This window comes from Onychostruthus taczanowskii, unplaced genomic scaffold (genome assembly GCF_017590055.1).
Source record: "Onychostruthus taczanowskii isolate IOZ18803 unplaced genomic scaffold, ASM1759005v1 scaffold11, whole genome shotgun sequence".
Classification (NCBI taxonomy): Eukaryota; Metazoa; Chordata; class Aves; order Passeriformes; family Passeridae; genus Onychostruthus; species Onychostruthus taczanowskii.
This window is the reverse complement of record NW_024497629.1, coordinates 12,896,024-12,918,786: the sequence shown is the minus strand read 5'-3', so window position 1 is coordinate 12,918,786 and position 22,763 is coordinate 12,896,024. Positions and strand designations below refer to the sequence as shown.

General features: G+C 36.3%; 1 protein-coding gene across 1 annotated transcript in view; it reads left to right on the top strand.

Moving 5' to 3' along the window:
• SNTG2 (syntrophin gamma 2) overlaps nucleotides 1-22,763 on the top strand; it is a 209,788-nt gene that overhangs the window by 143,783 nt on the left and 43,242 nt on the right. Inside the window, exons 9-11 of the mRNA XM_041419899.1 lie at nucleotides 1,335-1,462; nucleotides 10,110-10,239; nucleotides 17,892-17,930. Coding sequence (XP_041275833.1) covers nucleotides 1,335-1,462; nucleotides 10,110-10,239; nucleotides 17,892-17,930 — 297 coding nt within the window. The remainder of the gene's footprint in view (nucleotides 1-1,334; nucleotides 1,463-10,109; nucleotides 10,240-17,891; nucleotides 17,931-22,763) is intronic.

The following is a 22,763-nucleotide window of genomic DNA, read 5'->3' as shown; positions in this document are numbered from 1 at the left end:
CAATTATTTTAGTTCATGCAGGATTCTGTAGTATGTGTCAAATTCTTCATTGTGATACTAATAAATTTATTTTAGATTTCAAAGGCACCTTAGAGTTTTGTGCCTAATTTCATAAAATAAAATTAGTCTGTGGACTTGATTATGAAATACTCATATGCAAAAACACCAGATCTCAGTCTAATGAGAGCTGTATGGTTCTAGGGGATAGCAAATGCTCTAAATTAAATTCCTGTCCCCAAAATGATTGCTGTCTAAAACATTCCTTAGTGTTACCAACTCCAGCAATTTCATTACAAATGTTTCTTTTACTAGGAAATTGTACTTCAGTCATTAAATCTCAGTCATCCTGTTAGGATGTGAAACTCACTATTTTGATTTATTTAAAGAAGTAAATAGATCAGCCCTTGTTGACTGTACAAAGGGGTTTTAGGGGAAAAAAAATAAATCCTAAATCCTTACGAGAAAGATAAAGAAATAGACAATTCCCAAAATGTTTTTAGTATGTGTAAGTTTTATGACTTTTGAACACCTGGCAGAACAGAACTGAATTGGGTCATTCTGTGGTTTCTGAGCTTTCATAAATACTCAGTGCTTACTTACAGCTCATATAAAAATAACTAACTTTCAACTCTGTTTTCTACTGGAAAGTTCTCCACACAGTGCAGGATAAAAAATTTTGGTTCAGAAACAGCACAAACACCTAACTTTGACCTAAATGTGTATGTCTGTAAATCTTTCTCAGCCAACTTTGTGTAAATTTTACTTGTATCTTTATAAAAGAGTGAAATGCTCAACTCTTGCCTTTCTAGTAGAGGCATTTGAAGAAAGGCTTCAAAGATAAAATTTCAAGTCATCCATCTGTAGTATGGTAACACAGGAATTTGAATTTTAAATCTACTCTTAAATGATATAACAGCACAATGCACAAATAGACGTTCTAGTGTAGTATTTAATTAGGATATTATTTATGTCCTTTGATGATAGAAGGATGCAGAAGAGTTATACAGAACAAATTAATTTAAATTACAAATTTATACTATGCTGCATTTAGAAAGAAGTCATGGCATTTATGACTGAAAACTTTCTTTTCTAGTATCAGTTATTAATATTAACAAAAATTTGATGTTAAAGTAGTACTGAAATTGCATCAAGAGCAAAATATCAAGATGGGTAACATGGGTTTTCATTTCTCTACACCATCCTGAGTTTCTTGAATACTTTTTTTGTGATGATTATTCACTTCTGAGACAAACAGACCCAGAGATGCATATTCATGGGTTTTTCACTATATTGTCTTATAAGCTTTCCTACTGTTTCTCATTTATTCTGCACAGGCTCCATCATCACCTTCTTCACCCATAGCTAATGAACCAAAATACGAGAAGCGCTGGCTAGACACCCTATCAGTTCCTCTGTCGATGGCTCGAATCTCGAGGTACAAAACTGGAACAGATAAATTAAGGTTTGTAATCTAAAAGGGGAGGCACTGGGTTAGTTAGCTGTACATAGTGTTTTGCTGTGGATTGTTGGCTTTATAAGAACTGAGTGGAGATATTAAATTCTTCTTATTAAAAGATATGCAGTTCATCTTCTCCTAAGATTAATGATATTCATGGTGATTACCAAAGATAAGGTAAAGCTCCTACAAATATGTTTCTATAATCTGTTGTCTCTTGGGAATTCAGTTAGCATCAGCAGCTAGTACAAAGTTGAATCCTGGTGTTAGGTGAATGAATTTTGAAGCTACTACAATTTCTTCCGTATACCTAATAGGATACTTCTATATTCCCCAATTCTAATATTGTCAATTAACTCTCCTTTTTCATTATAAATGATAACACAATGCATAATCATCATGCCTGTGCTATCGTGTCTTATACATATGTTTTTACCAGTGTCATATAGAAACTCATATTGATGAGATTTTGGCTAAGTACATGGTACAAAATACTGTATTTTTGATCATAGATTTCTTTTGCATCTCAGAGACATAACTAATGGTTCATAAAGTAACTGTGGAATAGGATGTCAGAGGCTATTTTACTGGGCTTCAGGAAATATGAAAGCAAAAGTGAAGTTTAATAAAACTTCAATAAATAATATGCTTGAGAAAGTTTAACACATTGCAGCATATATAAGCTTTTTCTGTAAACCATTATGTGGTATAAGTCTCAAATCTACCAGTAGTTGTAGGTCAAGCAGTCCATAGTTCTCCGTATGTATCAGAACAGGAGCTCATTCACTGTCACTATTTTCCATGCTCTTTATGGGTTGCCCTACTTTTATTTGCCTTTAATACATATTAAGGAGATAAATGGAAGAAGAATTGAAGAATCAATATACAGGTCACCTCCTATGAGGAGGTACCAGAAATTCATGTGGATACCTTTCTTGACTTATGCCAGCTTTTTTACCTGTTTCCTCAAAATGACATGAAAAGCATTATCTTTCTAGTAGGACAGATATGCTGCTTTAACTTACAGCAATTCATCTTCTAAGGCAATTGGCAGCTCCTCTCCCAGACTTTGTGTTAAAGCATCACAGGTGAATAATAATAAATTGTCCAGAAAAATTTTAGCTTCTTCTACAGACTTTCTTTGAAGTCTTAATTCTCTTCTACTTAGTGTCTCACCACTTCCTTCACCACTTTCTTCCTCCCTACTTCAACTGACAAGTTCATGCTGTTCAGTCTTGTCCAATCTATCACAGACCTCCAAACATTCAAGGCTTAGACATTCAGTAAATTAAGTAAAAAAATCTCAGTGTTCACATTTAGGCATCAAGTTATCATCAGTGTTCTAGAATCTAAAATATAAATGGAAGAGGGTGGAGCATTTAAACCTCTGACTTCAGTTAGTTCCCTGATAGTCTGAAGCACTTTCATTCCTGTGCTGTGCACTTTACACATTAGATGGAGAAATCCCAAGGGATTCCAGTTCCCAAAAGAGTGGCATGTGCATTTTGAGAATTCCTTGAAGTAAAACGCCTTCAGCTTTGTACTGCGTCTGGTTGAGATGGAGTTTATCTTCTTTATAGTAGTCCATATGGCGCTGTGTTTTGATTTGTGACTAAAGCAACATTAACAGCAACATTATAGTGGTTGTTGCTACCAGGGCTTGCACACCATCAAGGCTTTCTCCTTTTCTTGGTCTGCTCCTACACAGTAAACAGACCCAGGGTAGGCAAGAATTTAAGAGGAGGCACAAATAGGACCAGTGAACCAAAATGACAAAAGGAATATGCCATGCTGTGTAGCATCTTTGCTCAGCAATAAAAACTGAGCAGAGAGAGCTTGAGGAAGGCAAGCCATTTCTTGGAGACTGACAAGACATCATTCTGCTTGTGAGAGATAGTGAGTGGTTGTGTTTGCATCACTTGTTTTGTTGTAATTTAGTTAGTAGGGTTTTTTCCCTCTTGTGTTCGTTTATTAAACTGCCTTTATTTCAGTTTATGAGGTTTTTTCTTCTTCGTATCCTCTCTGCTATGCCTCTGGAGAGGGCTGGGGGAGGGAATGGCAGTGTGGATGTTTGGCTCCTGGCCCGAGATCAACCCATCACAGATATGTTTTTTTGTGTAAGATTTGAGGAACTTAGTGCTTTTAGTTTTAGCCTTGGAGAGACATATTCTCTTATGATGTATCTCACTCCCAAATATATTTAGTATTTATTCCATTCTTTAATTATTAGCGAAGTTTTTTGTTATTGTTGTGTACACTCTGAAGGAACATGAAATAATGCCATAAAGCCTACTGCCATCCCATGATCCCAAAAAAAAATTCCTCAGACTATTTTTAAGGAAAGATGAGAAACATAGTAGATGTCATTCCTGTTCCAACTGGAAGATTGAACTTTATATTAACTACTGAAATCACCTTGAATTTGTGTATTGCACATTGTTGATATGATTGGAGTCTGTCTGAAGATATTTATATATGCATGCTAATTAGTCTTTTTGATTAGTTAGCAATTCAATAACTTTTTTATTCCTTTGCCTTTATTATATAAAATACTGCTTCTGTTATTCTACAATTCTCACTAATCCATCAAGGTAATTTTTCTCTGTAAGAAGTAAGGTAATATAAATGTTGTGAGAATGCTATTGCTGTGAATACTCTTAATTGCTAGTTGGCAATGGAAACATTTTTTGACTGTTGAGGATTGAATTGGTCAAAAAATGTGATGCAAGTTTAACAGAGAAATAATATCAGTAAGTTTTTCTCACTCAAAGGAATTTGTGGTTCATATTATAGCTTGGGATGGGATTTTTTTTAAGGTAGAAAAATAAAGATAGGTAGTCTTTTAGAAGGTGGGGAACACAGTTCATGCACTGTAGTTTTTCATTTTTGTTATGGAATTGTTATTTGGGGAAATGCAGATAACTATTTTTAGTCTTTACAGCTGATACTGGTAGTAATGCATAATAATTTTTATACAGTGCATTGACAGAAGCTTTGAGTAAAGGTACGATACTTATAACATCTTGAACATTATGAGTTTAGAGACTGAAGAAAAAATATTTATTTCCAATATGGGAGACTGAAATAGTGAGTGGAATGAAAGTAATTCACACCCAGTAGCTATGAGCCCAGGTATTTGTGATGTCAATTACAAAATAACCTAATTAGATTTAGGTGTTATTTTCTATTTCTTGGTATTCTGACCATTGCAATTATTCCAAAGGATTATGTATTTTAAAATTTTTTTTAATGTATTAGGTTCATTAGTTTCTTCACAGATTTTTTCTGAAGAATGGTATTTTCCATTTATCATTTCAGTAAGTTAACAATATGCCTTTAATTAGATAAATAATTGAAAATGAAGAAATTTAATAAACCATTTTGAAAAACATCTAGAAATTAAGCATAATCTCACTGAGTTACAAAACTAAATAAACTTTATCACAGTTTTCAGACACATCAGTTAGAAAATATTAGTAGAAGCATAAATGTCTGTGTTACTTCAATTATCTTATTTGGTTGCTATAAGTGTAATGAAAAGTTACAATACTGGAATCAAAATGTTCCCCCAAAACCACAAATATAAAATGCAATCCAAGTTTATGTTTAATGTTTTGATATCTTCGGAGTTATGTAGTTTTTGTCAATAGTCCAGTTATATGGGCACATTTAAACATTTTGTAAGGTACAAGGTTCTGTGACATTTACAATACAAAATCCCATTACTTCTAACACGACATTTCAAAGAGATTAAGTAATTCAGATCCTTCCTTTTGGAGAATTTCCACCCAGATCTACCCATAGTCCTTAAAACTTCAGTCTAAGTAGACATTCTAGCAAGAGGGCTGTGTAGTATTACAAACAAGCCACAAGAAAATGTTGTAACAAAAGCAATATTAACTAACAGAAATATCAAAAAATCATACAAACAGTGTGTACTGATTCAAGACCTGGGAAGATGCAAAGCTGATTAAATACATCTGTCTGTATCAGCATGGTAGTAAAGACAAATGAGTTGCAGTCAAGCCTACATCTAAATTTTTGTAGAAATATCTATATAATAAAATGCCTATGTAAGTCTAAGAGAGATGGTTTCACATGCCACACATACTAAAAAATATAAATATATGCTTTTCTGGAATTCTTAGCCTCCAATAATGTAAAAGTTCATCTCTTCCCATTTCAGCTGGGAAAAATACTTTTTATCTTAGAAAAGTCTTTTAATTTAACACCTCTATAGTAGCAAACTGCTTGTACGGAAAAATTTGCTTACTAATATTAATTAATAGTACTTGTTTAAAGGTGTCAATTTCAAGAAGAGAACCTAAAGTCTACCAACGCTCATCTGTTATTCTGACTGCCATGCTCACAAAGATAGGATTTCTTTTATTACGAGAAATTAATGCCATAAACAAACTCGAGAAGAGACCAGGCATGCAGATCTATTCATCATTTCACCATGAAAGTGACATAGAAAGAAACTGAGTATGGAAAATGTCTCATGCTCCTTAGCAGAAATGCTTGAAGGAAACAAATTTACAGATAGGGAGACAAATCTCAAAGTAAGAAATGTGATGGCAGTGCAACACAAATTTCTAGTATTTAGGAAATGCAAATATTCTTTGCTTGCTCTAGTTGGAGTAGTCAGTAGCATAACTTCAGTAACAGAAGATGCAGAAATTTCCTCTGTCTGTGTTTTAAAATCTTCTTAGGGCCTCAGGAAAAAAAAAGAAATACAAACCAACAAAGAAAAAAAAAACCCACAGCAACTTTATACCATCTTGAAACCTTTCAAACATATTATTTGGTATTAAATGGAAAGCTCCTCCTTGACAGCTAACTGGAGTATGTGCTTTGTTGTGTCTCCTTTTCTTTGTTTTGAGGAAATGACAGAGAGAAATGCATGTCATTTAAGCCTATAGGATTTATTTTCTCATGAATTTCAGTGCCATCTTGGTGCTTGCTTTGATTGTTTCACTTAAAACAAAAGCCTCAGGATTTATTTTGTTAAGCTTTTATTTTTAGTTTGGATATCTGTTTTTATTTGTAGCCTTCTGTACATTATGCTTTTCAGAACACAGTGTGGTACATGGAACAATATCAATATATTATGGGATCTTCAGAGAGAAACTTTTGTAACTGAAAGCAAGAAAAAATCATAGTAACATTGATTAAGATTCAGGGCAAAACCACTGTCTTACTACCACAGACTTCATGACTAGCATATGTAAACTTTGAAAAGCACTGGCTGTTTTTTATTTTATGTCATTTACACTGAACTGCTTTCTGGTAAAACCACCTTCCCGCCAAGCCAGCACAGTGGGGACAGCAGTGCCCCAAAAGTCTCAGTCCCGTGTGCCAGGTAATGTGACCACCACTGGCACATCAGAAGCCTTGAACCAGCCTGAGCCCTGGGAAAAGAATGTCCTGGTGTCAGTGTGTTGGAGCAAGGGAACAAGCTCTGCAGGCAGGGCCTGGGGATGTTGGCAGACTCCCCACTGAGCAGAAGTCAGCTGAGCACAGGTTCAGTGGTAAAGTCCCATATAAGGGGCTGTGTTAGCAATAACACAGTCAATAAGTCAAGGGAAATGGTTGTTCTCATCTCACCTGAAGCAGCTTCTTCTATGTCCAGTTTTGGTCCTCCTGTGGAAAAGATCTGTATTTTTGAAGAAAGTTAGTGAGGAGGCTGGACTAGGGGACTTACAGGATCTCTCACACCCTATTTGATTCTGTGCAAATATCATGTTAGTGAAGTGTTGGATCTCTAGATGAACATTGAATATTATTAACTGTCTGTAGTTGATCACCGCATTTTAAAAAAGATAAAGAACAACAGGACTTTTACTGTAATCCACTCTATCACCAGCAGCACGTTTAAAATGATTAAATATTTGGTAATTTTTATAATCAAATTTGGTTTTTTTTAATTTTGATTGCCTGTTTTGGTTGCATGAATTGTTAACCAAGAAGTTCCCTTCTGTGATCTTTCATCAGCCACTTACGTGACTTCGTGCCACTGGGATAAGGCATTCAGGTCTTTGTGTGTCTGCAGAAGCTGAGTTAGTATCTAGACACCCTGTGGTTCCATGGAGAACACATGCTATTTCTTGGCTCTCTTAAATGCTCTGGACAGCCCTCTTGCTTTGTAAGAATCCTAGCGTCTTAGCTTTGATATTTGAATGGGATATCTAAGCTGGGCATTGTAAAGGGCTTCTCCTCACTGCATTAAATTAAGTCTGCTTCCAGGCACCAGGGTGTATCAATGCATAAGGGTTGACAGATTCTCACTGTCTCAGCGGGATGTTGAGGAGATCATACCATAAGTCACTTCATTGCAGCACTGTTGGGATCTTTGTCAGAACCTTAGGTAAAAAGAACAATATGTTTGGGAGGGGATTATTTTACTCAGTTTACTTGAAGGCAATAAAAGGATTTTTTTTTTTTTAAATCGTGTCTTTCTTTCTGAAGAGGTGAAAGAGATTACTGAAATGAAAATGGCACAGAATTATGCCATTGATATCAAGTTTTAGTAGTTCCCATGATAATTCAATTATGAAAGAAAAATGGACAATTACCTGATCCATATCTAAGTCTTCAGGCCAAGCATGTTAAATTTTGCAAACAGCAGATATAATGCTTTACAACTCCTTTAAAAGCACAGCATCTCACTGTTCTGGTTTGAAAGCAAAACTAGTGAGAGACTCTAAGTCAGAAATACAATTTGTTAGGAAAAGGGAGAAAAAACACCAAAATACATGCAATAATACAAAAGAAAAAGCACTGTTAGGGTGGTGATAGCCATCCAGATGAAATGGTCTTGTCGAAGTGGTGATCCTGTAGAAAAATCTGGTAACTCTTGTCCTCTGAAAACCAGTGGGTAAGGGCAGTTTATTCTGCCCTCAAACCCAGGTTATATTCATGTGGGGATTCTTAGCTCCTCCCCCCGGGTGGAGCATCTCACAGTGGGCTGATATTATTCTGTGAGTCATGATTGCCCATTAAACAGAAATGGCTCCCTGAGGGAGCTATCTCTGGGTCATGTGGCGGGACAGTGATGGGCACATTAACAGAAGATAAAGAAAAAACAATGCCTCTCCTGGTTTCAGCAGCTCTTGAGGACGGGAAGAGATTACAACTTTATAATGTAACCTAGGACACTCACATATATCTATTCAGATACATTGTCTTATTTATATTGTGTATGATGGGTAGTTATATTACCTTTTCTAGCAAGTACGTAGAGTTCAGTATTCATGTTCACCATCAAACTCCCTACAAATGACAAAGGTTATGTTAGTAACTTTTTCACTAAATCAGGAATTAATGACTGCCCATTAACCTGTGTATGTCATTTTGAATGTTGACACATATCATCGATTAAGCAGTAGAGGACTTCATCTTAGATCAGAGAACTCCAGGAAGACTGAGCAACTTCACAGAGGAGTATTCTGATTCAGTAGTTGGCTTTCTTCTAGGTTGGTACCAGAAATAGGACAATATAGCATATAAGTATCAATATCTAATTTACAAATGTAGAAGGTAGTGGTGATATTCTCTATATTATACAAAAAAATGAACATGCACACAATCATTGAGAAAATTATAATTGTCTTTCACAATAGTATATACTAAATTGTAATTCTCCTGGCAATCACAGGCATTTAAATAATCTGGTTATCTTTGTGAAGTTTAGTTACTGCAACTATTGTGTGTCACTTTTTTAAAACTTAGACCAGTGTACTTCCATGCCTCTACTTAATGAGCTTTTGTTGTTTCTATAGGAAAATTTCAAGAGTTAAAAAAGCATATCCCACCATCATTCAGATGCAGGGGATTTCAGAGGTACATAGGCAGTGCCTAACTTACTGCAGATAGTGAGGAAAGGAAAGCATTGGCATTTGCAGAATAAAGTCGCTATAAACACATAAAAGTTGCATTAAAAATTAATAAAATGCAGTTGCACATTGGCCTGTGCCAATGTTGTTTTGAGAAGACTATTTAAGGAAAATTTTTGAAGAAACTTCTAAGAATGTTTTTCAAATTCCTATGACATAAAAGCGCTTGAAGAAAGCATTGCTTTGAATGCTACATAAAAACGTTTAGGAATCCAGCAAATGAAACCCTATGACATAAAAACGCTTGAAGAAAGCATTGCTTTGAATGCTACATAAAAAAAAGTTTAGGAATCCAGCAAATGAAAGCTAGGGAAAACAGTGCTTTGAATCTTCATACATTCCTAGTAAATGAAGCCAAAATGCAATAAATAAAATTGGCATTTTGGTTTAAAAAAACACTATGGGTTTTTGTTGGTGTTTTGTTTTTTTGGTTTTTTTTTTTTTTTTCAGAAAGACCCAATGCATATTTCCTGAATATACTACCTTATGTTCAATAATTATGAACAAAATATGTATACCCAGGGGAAGTAAATGATCATCAGCACATGTATATATTGGTACAGAGAAAGTACTTCTTGCATCTTTTGCTCTTGGTACTGCCCTATTATATTTAGTTTTATTGCCTTTCTATTGATTGGTAAATTAAGCACTCAAAAACTTGTCAAAAGGCATAAAAGTCACTTGAACACTGATAAATATTGGGCAGTTTCAGAAAACTGACATATCTTCCTTTACGGATATATTTCTTCTTACTGCAGATCTAATGCATTTGAAGTGCTGGCACTCGATGGAGTTAGTACTGGGATACTTCAGTTTTATACAGCCCAGGAGAGTGCTGACTGGCTGAGAGCAATGTCAACTAACATCAGTGATTTGACACTTCAAAATGTATGTTACTTTCTGCATATTTTCTTGTTTATGCTATTGTAAAGTTATTTCTACTTTTCAAAGGATAAAAAACAATTCACCTTTAAGTACAATATATAAAATGCTTGTGTATGGGGAGGAAAAGGAGAAAGGACAAAACAGGGAGAGGTTGCCTGATCAAAAGTATCAAGACGTTTTCAAGGCTTGCAGTGTTAGCGTAGAACAGAAACCATTAAAAAATCAGGTTATGTTTATAATTTTAAAGACTTTTAGGACAAAATATGCATCAATACTGGTCATTTCACAGAGCTTTAGATGTGACCAAAGCTTTCATTTTCACATTTTTGTAGTTAAACTGTGCTTGAAATTAGCATTTGTTGATTTTGAAACAAGCATGTGAAAATTCTGTAGCTAGTGAAGTATGATTTACAGAGACTTACTGGAGACAGTAATTTTACATCTCTAAGTTGTCTAAGAGTTGATTTATTTAAGGCCACATTATTCCATCTCACTTCCTAGAAGTATAAAGATGCTTATGCTGTTTTAAGTTACTCCTGTAAATTAATAAGTAACAATTGCCTTTGCAAGCCGAAGTATTAACTAATCCCCAGAGAAACAGAAAATTAATATTTGGACAGCACACTTATTATTCCATCAAAGAGCAGCTACAAACATTGATAATTATGGAATTAACTATGAAGTTAAATAGGGAACTCAATAATGTACAATTTTGAAAGTATATTTGTCTTTAAGACATTATAAAATTTAGTGATGAAAATACAATAGCACAGCTGTCCCTGAAAGAATTGTCTATGCAGGTTTTAATCTTTTCTTTCTCTCCATGTGCAGAGTCTGTTAACTTCTTTCATAAATTATGATTTAGTAGCCTGACTTTTATTTGTGCTTTGTACTCTAAATGAACTGTTGCTTAGGTCTCCAGATTATATTGTATAGAATTTGTATTAGATTTCAACAGAAATCTTTATGTCTGTTGGTTAAAACAGACTTAAAATTTAATTTGTTTTCCTAGACTTCAAAATCTACATGAATCACATTTGATCATAACAGTTAATTTATTCCATTAATTATTTTAAAATATTCAATTGCTTAAACAATCTCTTTGTCAAAATCAGACATTTTTGCTTATGACGTATTCTTTTTAAACACTATTTAGTGACTCACATAATGTACAGGGTATTATTATGTAATAATTCTAAGAAAGTGTATGGTAATATTTCTAGAGCAATTCCGATTCATAGTTACTAAACTTTTTTTTTTTTCTTTCTTTCTAGAGAAATTCACTGAATAAAAGCCACTCCAATGATATAAGTGAATAAGAATAAAAATAAATGAGGGCATCTTTTGTTAGTCATAGGGTGCTAGTCAGTTTTTTTCAAAGGACTATATACAGTAATTATGTGTCCTGACACAGTATCTTCACTGTGCTGCAACCCGTCAGCAGCAATATTTTATTATAAACTGAGTACTTTCTTAGTCTTCTCCACTATCTATTACTAGTGAATTCTGACAACAAAGTAGTCCATCTGGTGTTCATATAACTGGCTGTTCCCAGGAAGAGCCTGAGAAACAACAGTCATGATGAATATCCATGTTTTGTGTTCTTGGTGAGTTACAAAGTAAACTCTATGCAGCTCATGTGAGAAGCATGTAAACTTTTTTGCTTGGACAGTAGCTTTACAGGTTTTGTCAGGCATGCAGCCTGTGGTACAACTGGAAAGGTCAGGCCAGAGAATTTATTTAATTATTGAACTGCAGAAGGGGAGATGCAGCAATCAGTGAGAATTCCTTTTGTTGCAAACTATTTTTAAGATGGGGATTGAGAGGCTGGAGTACAGCAAAAGGCTGGACGACTCTCTGCCTCTGAGCAGCCAGAAAACACAGACCACCCTCCACAGTGTTTAGGACAGGGCCTTTGAAACAGGCTTCTTGGAAGTCCATTTGGAATCCTTTTGATTGCCTTAGTCTTACAATTTCAAAAAATTATTCTTTTATTATCATACCTCTGACACTGACATTGGGGACTTAATCTGTAATTCCTTCGGAGCTTCTTCCCGCTTCTGCATTTCTCCACTTCTGTAAAGTGTCTCCCCATTCTCCAGGACCAAAGAAAATCACTACTCATTCAGAAATTGTTTCAGAGAGCTCCTTATCTGGTTATGGGTTATTTTCATGAGTACTTGCTGACTCAAAGTTCAGTTGCTTCTCCAAATAGTTAAACTATTGATTTCCTTTTCTGTCCCACACCATTATCTCAGGATGGAAATTAATTACTAGATACATGGTCACAATGGACTTTTTTACTAACGCTGTTGGCATCCTTACCTGAGCTATTAGTAGGTTTTTAAGCAATATTTACCATTATTCATGTTTTACTTCCACACATTTTTACATTTTGTTTTGCTGGTAATTTTTTCATTACTTTAGCAACTTTTCTCATACCTTAGTAATTCTTATTTAAACTGTGCCTATCTGTGTTACTCTTATATACATTTTTTGTCCTACATATTTGCATGAAATTTTCGATAATTTCTTTTAGAATTTTAGTTCTGAAAAAGCTCCTAGTAGGGATTGTTTTTGTAGAGTGCACCCAATCTTTCTTGTATCACTTTACCCTAATATACTTTATTTTATTTTTTTTATTTTACCCTAATAAAGTCATGTTCAGCAGCTCTTTGTCATCAGATCTCCTGCTGATGCCAGGAGACAGTGTAGGTAGTGCAAAAATAGCTCTGCCACAATGTGACACTTCTGCTAATGTCAGACTACTCTTTTGAAGTACTACTGAAACATCTAACTTCTATACAAAGGCACGCTCTCTGGGGATCAAATGTATAGGAGGAGTCATCCACAGTGGAGATGTGAGAAGCTGTCACTGCACAGGAGTGCTGCCCCTGTACTTATTTAGAGAGTGTTACTTGGTAGATGAGAAATAATGATTTTGGTACCAGCCTGGACTTAATTCTTAAATGACAGAGGAGCACAGGGAATGCTGCAATGTGGAGAAAAATGTGAGTGTCTTTTCAGCCCACATTGCTGATACATGCTTTGTATGCTTAGCTCAGAAAATCTAGTTACAGTCAGCTTTATAAGCAACACGCATTTCTGAGGACCTTGCCCCAAATTATTCACCTCTCTGTATGTATTTTGTTTTTTCACATCATTTTCTACCAGAATGAAACTACCCTATCATCTTCCTTTGTGATTCAATCCTTATTTTCAATATTCTCAAAGCTTTTTGCATTTACCCTTGGCAGAAATAAATGCAGGTGAATCAGCACATGAGATTTTTTTCTTTGTACACCTCTTTTCTTGCAGAAGGAGGTGCAGTTGAAGAAACTGAGGGAAGAAGGGTAACAGAAACTGGCAGTGAATCTTCCATGATGAAACAAAAAGCCCGGGAAATGAATTAATCTGCCTGTGCTTCTCACTGCTCCTGTTCTTAATTTCTTCAGCTGAAGGGTTCTTTGTAGGCTGAAATGACAGTGCTGTAATGGCTATTACTTTTTAGGAGAAAGGTCTTTGGGATAATTTATATTTCTATCTCTGTTTTTCACCATTTGGATTGACAGCTATAAGATATATGCAGGTTTTCTCATGGATCTTAATTATTGTCTTTGAAATATTGCACTGAGTAGAAGCACCTAAAGGTAATGATGTCAGTTAATTTACATTATAGAGATTTGTTTCTTATATATAAAACTTTCTCAATGTTTTGTGTTTTTTCACAGTAAATTCTAATGGTGTTATTAAAAAAAAAAAAAAGAAAATAAATGAGTAGGTCGTAAGCAGGTCAGAGAACAAGTTATGGTGCTCTTGTTTCACTTTAAAAATTATTTCTGATTTTTATAAATCATTCCAGCAGTTTCATTGGATGATGGTAGAAACATAAAATTTGATATTAAAGTAGGGTTATTAATCCAGATCACATTTATGCCCATGACATCTTTTTTAATTGTATATGTCATAGTCTCTAAACCTTCTCTTTTATTTCTTCATGTAAACACCTATCTGGGGATATTTTGTATTGCAGTTGTGTGGAATGTCTGTTGTAATAGGGAGAGACTTATGAAAGATGAGCTTTAAACATACATTAAAAAAAAAGAATATTGAGAACCTCTTGCTTTCTTTACACATCAGATTGTGGGGTACATGTAGATGGAAACAAAATCCTTGTGTGTAGGAGCAGTATACAAATTCGAGTGCCTCAATGATTATACAAATAGTTCTATTCCCAGGGTGAGAATGCATAATATTTCTTCACTGCTGCTTTTTTGTTGTTTTAAATCAAAAATTTCTAGTTGAAAGTACCACAGTTCAAACTGTAGAGCTTGTAAAGGGAAGTCAGTAAGGATAGGACCCACGTGCCCTAAACTTGGCCAAGCAATAAGCCATCACAGAGGTTACTAATACAGCTAGGAAAAAACAGGTACCTGTGAAGATCCTTCACTGTTTTCTTGAGAGACAATAAAGGTATATTATATGTGAAATAAATCCCAGCCTGGGAGGCATTTAGATTTAGGTAAATGGTTCTGAATGATTTTAGTTCCTGCCCTGTATGTATCCATTTAGAACAGAGCATAGGAATTATAATTTGCTTAATAGTTCCTTTTCTAAGTAGCCTGCAGTCTTTGCAGACCCTGGTTTTTTGTTTTAGTTCCCCTGCTGTGTCCAGCTCACATTTCTATACTGCAGTGCTGAGAGCTCATGCAGTGCCAGCAAGGTAAATGTATCCCATTGGTATTCCTGCCTGTCTGCATCAGCTGTAGAGACATGTGAAGGGCACATGTGGTACTGGGTGAAGTGAAGAATTCCTACTTCTCAGACCCGTGACACTGGGATGTAATATGATACAGAAGCAGATCTTTTTCCTCTCCCCACAGCTACATCAGGGCTTCAGCCATCCTGCTTTGAATAGGGAATGAGTTGCGTGTGCAGTGAACAACTGTGGAATCCAAAGCATTCTTCCCTATTATCCTTACCAATGGGAAGCTGAGCTGGTTGTTAGGATGCTCTTCAAAATATTCTACCTGCTTGGTGCAGAAAATCTTCATAGCCAGGCTGACATACTTTTATCCAGGCACACCTGAACCCATTTACTTACACTGGTTTGTGCTATAGTAATCTTATTATTGAGTATGGTTTTGGACACTTGGAAGGAAACTATATTTTCTGTGTGTTTAACATGGCTTTTCTGTAGTTACTTTGTGTATGTATTTGTGTCTGAGGCATAGGAGAAAGGTTGGACTATCTTATAGGTAGAGTGTATCAGCATTTCTACCGACACTGAAGTATTCCAGGTGACTTTTCATTATGTCCTGAACAACTCTTTTAGTAGGATTAAGCCCACCACCAAATCAGACTAGTCCTTCTGCAACACTGGCCATTTCACCAAGTTGTTTTAACCAAGATACAGAGTGAGGTTCTTGAGTTCCAGCTGGTTTGTTACTGATAGGGCCCTGCGGGCACCAAGATGCTCAGCCACCTCTTCTCCCAGCCAGTGCTTCAGGCCAGCTCTGTGCAGTTGGAATGGTGCAGCCCAGCAGTTGTGCCAGGCCGAGGAAGGCACACCTGTGTGCATGACCTGCCAGGAGCCCCTAGGGCCCCTCTGTCCAGTCAGCAGCCGAATTTCATTTCCATCCTCCTGGTTGTCCCTGGCTGTGCTAAGCTGTGGGTGCCAGCCCTGCAGCCTGTGACCTGCTGCTGTTGTGGTAGTCCCTGCTCCTCCCCTAGGGTGACTGGGAGCTGGTAGGGCCACTCCAAGAGCCTGGCAGGATCTCCTAACACACAGCCAGGTCTGGAAGGTGCCCCAGGCTCCCACCAGCTTGGCTATCTCTACCTCAGACCCTCAGTCACCCCCAGCTGTCTGACCCACCAGCACACCTGCACCATTTAATTGCACACTTCAATTCCAAAGGGCTGCAAAACTGAGCACAAGAGGGAGAAGAAACCCTGATGGCCCATGGTGGGTTAGGACTGACTAGAGAGCTCCTACAGCCCTCAGCATTTCTATCACCCTCTGTCCATACAGTCAAGACTCCTGTTGTCATCCTACCCCCTCACATTGCCTTTTTTCTTAAGGTCATCTTGTTTATGATTGTAGATACTTCACTCTGTGGAGGACAATAACTTGTTATTGTCATCTGTTAGGTGCAAGAGTGTGTGTGCATAAATTCTGACTCATCCTGAGGCCTATGTCATTACCGTAACACAAAGTCTGTTGGCCCATACAGGTGTACTGGATCTGACTGGGATGGTGGTATCTTTCTTCATAGCAGCAGGTGCTGTGTTTTGTATTTGTGGCTAGAACAGCGTTAATAACACATGAGTATTTTGATTGGTGCTGAACAGTGCTTGCACAGGATGAAGTCTTTGACTTTTTCTCACTCTGACACACCCCACCCACCTCAGCAGAGGATGGAACAAGGAACTAGGAAAGAACACGGATGGGTTGGTTGACTGAAAGTGGGCAAAGAGATATTCCACATCACTTTGCTCAGCAACTGAAATGACATTGTGGAGAAAGGAGGTGTGGGTTTGTCTTCCAGCAGGGCTGTTGCTTGAAGCCCGCTTGTGGGAGGCCGAGAGTGATTGCATTCACGTCACTTGAATTTTTCCTGTTTCTTTCACTTAAGCTCTGTTCATCTTGACTCAGAAGTTTTCTTGCTAGGGAGAAGGGTGTGAGCAGCTATGCAGGTGCTCAGCTACTGGCCAGAGTCAACCCACCCCAGCAGTCAATGGCAGCACCATATTAACTGTGTTGCATCCACAGATTTTATTTTACCAATCTGGTGTGCCCAGGATACAAGCAATAGTCCCGGATTTCTTCTGTTCGTTTCCTATGGCAATTGTAGTTTTCCCTGTTCTCACGTGTAGGATTTTGGTCTTCCATTACAAGCCTGTAATTTCTAATAAAACAAGCTTTTTGACAGCAAGGTCTTTTGGAAGTCTCATCAATTCTAGGACAGTTTTCAGCTTACTCCTATCATGTAGGGAAAACTGGTTTTCCACTCTAATATATTTTTTTCTAAATTCTTATCTACACTTAATAAAATTACACTTTACATAATGTTACACTTCAAAGTATTTGTGTATGATATATGTCAGTATTTGACCACCACTCATATGTGCAAACTATGACTGCCAGAAAAAAGTCAAAATGATCAAAACTCCTCCTTATCTAAACAAAGAGGAAAAACTTTGTCTTGAAGAGTAAACTAAGAGAAAAGCCCATGCAATTTTCATTTCACCTTTAAATACATCTTATACTCTATGGTCATCATTTCATAAGGACTTAATTACAGACGTCATTTAAGAATCTGCTTAAGCAATTGTTTAACTGAGACCTGAGATGTCTAAAGTACAGTATAGTATTTTCACTCAGACTGGCAAAGTTAAATTCATAAATGCAATTCTTTATGAGGTATTTAAGGAAAACTGATTGAAGGCTTTTGTCTCTCAAGTCTTGGTTTTGCAAATTTGCTATAATAATAAATATCTAGTATTTAAGCACTGAATGATGACATTTCTCACAAATATAATTTGGAAGTATTAATGTAGTATTCAATAAATGAGTCAATCAATGATAATTGCTTTACAGAAACTCTTCAGCATATCAATAATTCTGTGTGTTCTTCCCTCTCTCTTTTTCATAGATGAAAATGGCAAATAAATGCTGTTCTCCCTCTGACCAGGTAATATTTCCATTATGTTATCCATTTTTTTTTAATTTGGATGATTAAATTGTTGGAAATTTGTAGAGCTTGCATATACACACCTAGTCATTTTTAAAACTGATCTAGTCTAGTGGACAGTCTGCAAGATCAGTGATGGGAGAACAAAGTCCATCCAACTGCAAGTAAAGATCAGATTTGTGACCACTTCAGGAACCTGAACAAGTCTATGGGATCTGATGAGATGCATCCCAGAGTCCTAAGAGAACTGGCTGATGCAGTGGCCAAACCACTTTCCATGATGTTTGCAAAGCCACAGAAGTCAGGTGAAGCCCCTGGTAAGAAGTAGAGAGGAAACATTGCACTCCCTTTTAAAATGGATAGGAAGGAGGAACCCAGGAACTACCGACCTGTCAGCCTCATCCATGTTCCTGGGAAGATCAAGGAACAGATCCTCCTACAAGTTATGATAAGGCACTTGAAGGGCAGGGAGGACTTGGAGAGCAGAAAACCAACTGTGTTCTGGGCTGCATCAAAAGTAGAGTGGCCAGCAGGTCAGGACAGGTGATTCTGTCCCTCTAGTCTGCTCTTGTGAGACCTCTCTACCTCTGCATCCAGCCCTGGGGCCCCGAAAATAAAAAGGACATGGTCCCGAGGAGGGCCACAAAGAGGGATGGAATACCAATCCTATGAGGAGAGACTGGGGGAGCTGGGGCTGTTCAGCCTGGAGAAGGGAAGGCTCCAGGGTGACCTTGTTGCAGCCTTTCAGTGTCTAAAGGGTGCCTATAAGAATGACTGGGACAAACTTTTAACAGAACATATTGTGATAGGACAAGAGATACAAATTTTAAACTGAAAGAGCGTTGGTTTAATTTAGCCATAAAAAAGAAGTTTTTCTTACATTAAGGGCAGTAAAGCACTGGCAAAGGTTGCCCAGAGAGGTGGTGCATGCCCCATCCATGGAAACATTCAAGGTCAAGTTAGTGGAGCTCTGAGCAATCTGATCTATTTGAAGATGTGCCAGCTTTTTGCAGTGGGGTTGACCTCCATTATATTTAAAGCTCCCTTCCAACCCAAACTGTTCTATAATTCTGTGATTTAATTGCTCTCTTTGTCATGGCTTTTAATTATTAATTAAACCAATATGAAAAACAGGTGATTATGAATTCCAGGGGAAAAGGTATTGGATTTGGATATCTTTTATTGGATTGTCTACTGCAAGTGCTTTAGTAACTATTCAAAGTTTTTTTCTTATCAGTTTGGGCACACATAATGAATTCAGTTGAAAAAAAAGATGTACTCTCCCTCAATTTTCAAAAAACTTTGGGGACAGTCATACAACTGTATACATATCACTAGATACATAATTTGATTTATTAAATTAATAGGCTAGTCTCCATAAACTGCCTAAATAATCAGTGCAGAAATGTATTCCACTCCAGAGAGCTGTTCAAGTTTGAAACTTGGAGACAGTGCTTTAAATTATCCTTTAGAGGAGTCATTTTTGCTAGTCTTGACTTGTCTCAGCCTACCATCTAAAGTAGGTGCCTAAAGTTAGGCAGTACAAATCTATCTTACTTTTTCCATTCCAAGTATGAAAAGAAGGACAATTAGGACCTTAATTTCAGAAGCTGAAAATTCAAGGTACAACTGACAGCAACAAACAATGGATTGTTCTCTGCCAAAAAGTGAGAAAAAAAAAAAAGTTTATAATGAATTTGGTGAGATCAAGTAAACAAAACTAGAAAACATAAAAATATTAAAGGAGCAATTCCGAACAACTAAAACTTTATATGTCCTGTGAAATTTTGCTTTAGAAGCAATCAAAATGTGAATTCTCAGGTATATAAATCACAAAGGCATCATATAAAACTTGGCAATGATAACTGAAAGCAGAAGAGGACTTTTTCTGGCCTAGATTAATGGCACTTATTAGTGTCAATTGCATAATATTTGTATAGACCTGAATAGTTCTTATTAAGGCAATTGATTTAAAATTTAGAGAAAGGATAACCTTAAGAGATTGAAGGACGCTTGAAAAACTGCCTTGAAGTAAAATTGGTGATAGCTGCAAATTTATCTTTCCTTTGAGCATGGACATTGCTGAAGAATTAAACAGGTCCTTAGAGTTTCATTACTGTGTTGCCTGCAGTGAGTTTTCTTCATTGCTTTTAGAGTCAAACTTAGTCTTTCATAAAGGGAGAAGGTTGGATGTGGATAGGTTTAATTCACATTCTGTTTTTCACAGGCCATTAAAAACTAGGATTCAGGGTTATCAAGAATGTAAAAAAATTACTTTGTTAAACCTGGCTTTCTTTTTTGTCTTTTATATCGCCTCTGACTAGTTTTATTGCGAAATGAATCTCCAGAATATAATGAATTCTGTACACATTTAAATAAAATAAAAGAGAAAGGACTAAGATATTGGTTCTTGGATCTAAACCAGCTGTATTTATGTGTCTCTTTGCCAAAAGATGTCAAACAAACACAGTGTGATTCTTAGCCTGTGCAGGGCCATAATTTAGACTTTGATGATCCTTGTGGATCCCTTCCAACTAAGAATATTCTATGATTCTCTGATTCTATGACTTTGCCCTGTGTCTATGAACAAAAGTTAGAGGTATTAGGAAAGGTAGTAGAAGTTGTATTTATTATTGATATTTTTATATTGTTAAACATATCAATATTGTTAAGCATTGTAAAAATATCTATTTATATTGACAGTACCAGGTAATGAAGTTAATTGGTCTGGCTACTTCCACACTTTTAAATTCCTTTTCCCCATGAAAGTAGGGTGTTTGTATTTAAACTGCCTATTGGAAATTATTTCCACCAAAGCTAAAATCCCAGACTATCTGTGGAAATTGTTTGGTGAATTCTAGTTATACCAGGACATGTCATGATAGTTGCTCCAAGCCAAGGACTACAAGATTTAAAGAAATATCTAGGGATTACACAAATTTGAAAAGTATTAAATAAGTAGCACTGCTGAAGCTTTGGTTCTAAGTGTCTATGTAACCTGTGTCAATGATGAAACACACAGCACCTAAACATCATAACTTTTGATTTTGCTTGATGTCATTTATTATAATACTCTAGAGATTTGAAAGCACTTGATTCTTTGTTAGATTTGGGATTTGATTTTCAAAAAATACATACTGCTGGATTGATTTTATTTTTTATGAAAGTAAATTAGCCAGTACTCTCTCTGTACAGATAAAAATACTTGCAATGTTTAATGGTTTGTTTTCTGGATAGTTTTTTATGTTTTTAAAACTTAAACTTTTATCATTAATATTTCAGGGATTTGTGTCTGCCAAGTGACATATCTAAACATTAGGAAAGGGCAAACGTTATGGTTGCTAATGGAATAAAGAAGGAGACATTGGACAATTAGATACTGCTCAATTTGACTTCAATCCCTGTAAAGAAATTTGAAATAAATAAACAAAATACCTGTGTGGAGCAGAAATATGACAAATGACTGCCCCGAAGGTTTTTTCAATAACAAATCATGACAACCAATCTAATTTTCTCCTGTGAACATGTAACATATCCTGTGGATGTGTGACAGGAGATTGCTGCAACATATCTTTATTCCAACAAGGTTTTTGACAACTTCTGACATTAAAATATTTTAAACAGGTATTATATGGATTTGGTTGTACAGATTTTGTTGGATAATCCAATATCAGATATAGATGGTTGACTTTCAAAACTGACATATTGACTAGAATTGCTGAAGAGGTGACCTGGATCCAGTTCCCTTGAATATTGCCTTTAATGGTGCATTAGCAAAAGTGAACCTATTAATTTTACAGACATTAAGCTTTAAAACACCATGTTAAACATATCAATGATCTTGCCATATTGAAGAGTGAGTCTGAAAACCAGAATTGAGGCCAATTAGGACATGACATATATGCAAGAATAATTAAGTATATGTAAAAGACTGGGAAAAACTGAAGAGGTTTTTTACTGAAAAATGCTTGATGGTTGTCTGGGGGGATAAATTCTTTTAGAAAGGTTTGTTTCATCCACTATTGTTTTACTAGAACTCAGAGATGACCCTATATGCAGAAGCCAGTCAGACAGAGATAATATGAAAAACAACAGGTTCATTTTTAAGACTTACTCTTATGGTTTATTATTGTGTTTACTATTACATCAGCATGTTGTAATTGGGTACAAGGTTGACCAACAGAGACCCCAAACACTTGCATTCCTTTGGTTTACCTAATATTCCTTTTTTTCCCCCTTTTTCCCCTTGCAAATAAGGAATTCACCTACACTTTACTGCTTCTCCATTGGCCCTTATTTTTTCTGAATTTTACATGCTCATTTGGTTATTTCAGCCTTAATCTTTGATACCACCACAACCGTCTATAAATCAGTCCCCTTTTCCTTTATCTTTTGGCATTCTTCACCCATTACTCCCTTTTTTTCTGTGAATTTCACCTTCTCGTTTACCCCCTTATTGATGTTTACCCCCTTGGTGGCCTCAGCTTCCAGCGAACCCCTCCCTTCACATTGCAGGCAATGCCCAGCAGTTTCTTACACTGTTACCTTGTCAGTTTAGCATCAGGCCAGGCTGGCTGCTCACCTTCATGCCAGAACAGCCATGTCTGCTTGGTGGCTTTTGAGAAATGCAGGCATTGCAGGCTGTACCTCAGCCAGCTACTGCAGATTATGCTAAGCGTTCCTGTTGCTGTAAGGCCTTGGCAGGAATACTGCCTCTGATTTTATGCACTGTGTTTCTGAAGGTATTGACCTTCAGAGGTTTTCTGTGGCCTCTGTGGACAGGCTGAAAGAAATAAAGAACTATGAAAGAAATATTTTTGAGAGAAAATAGGA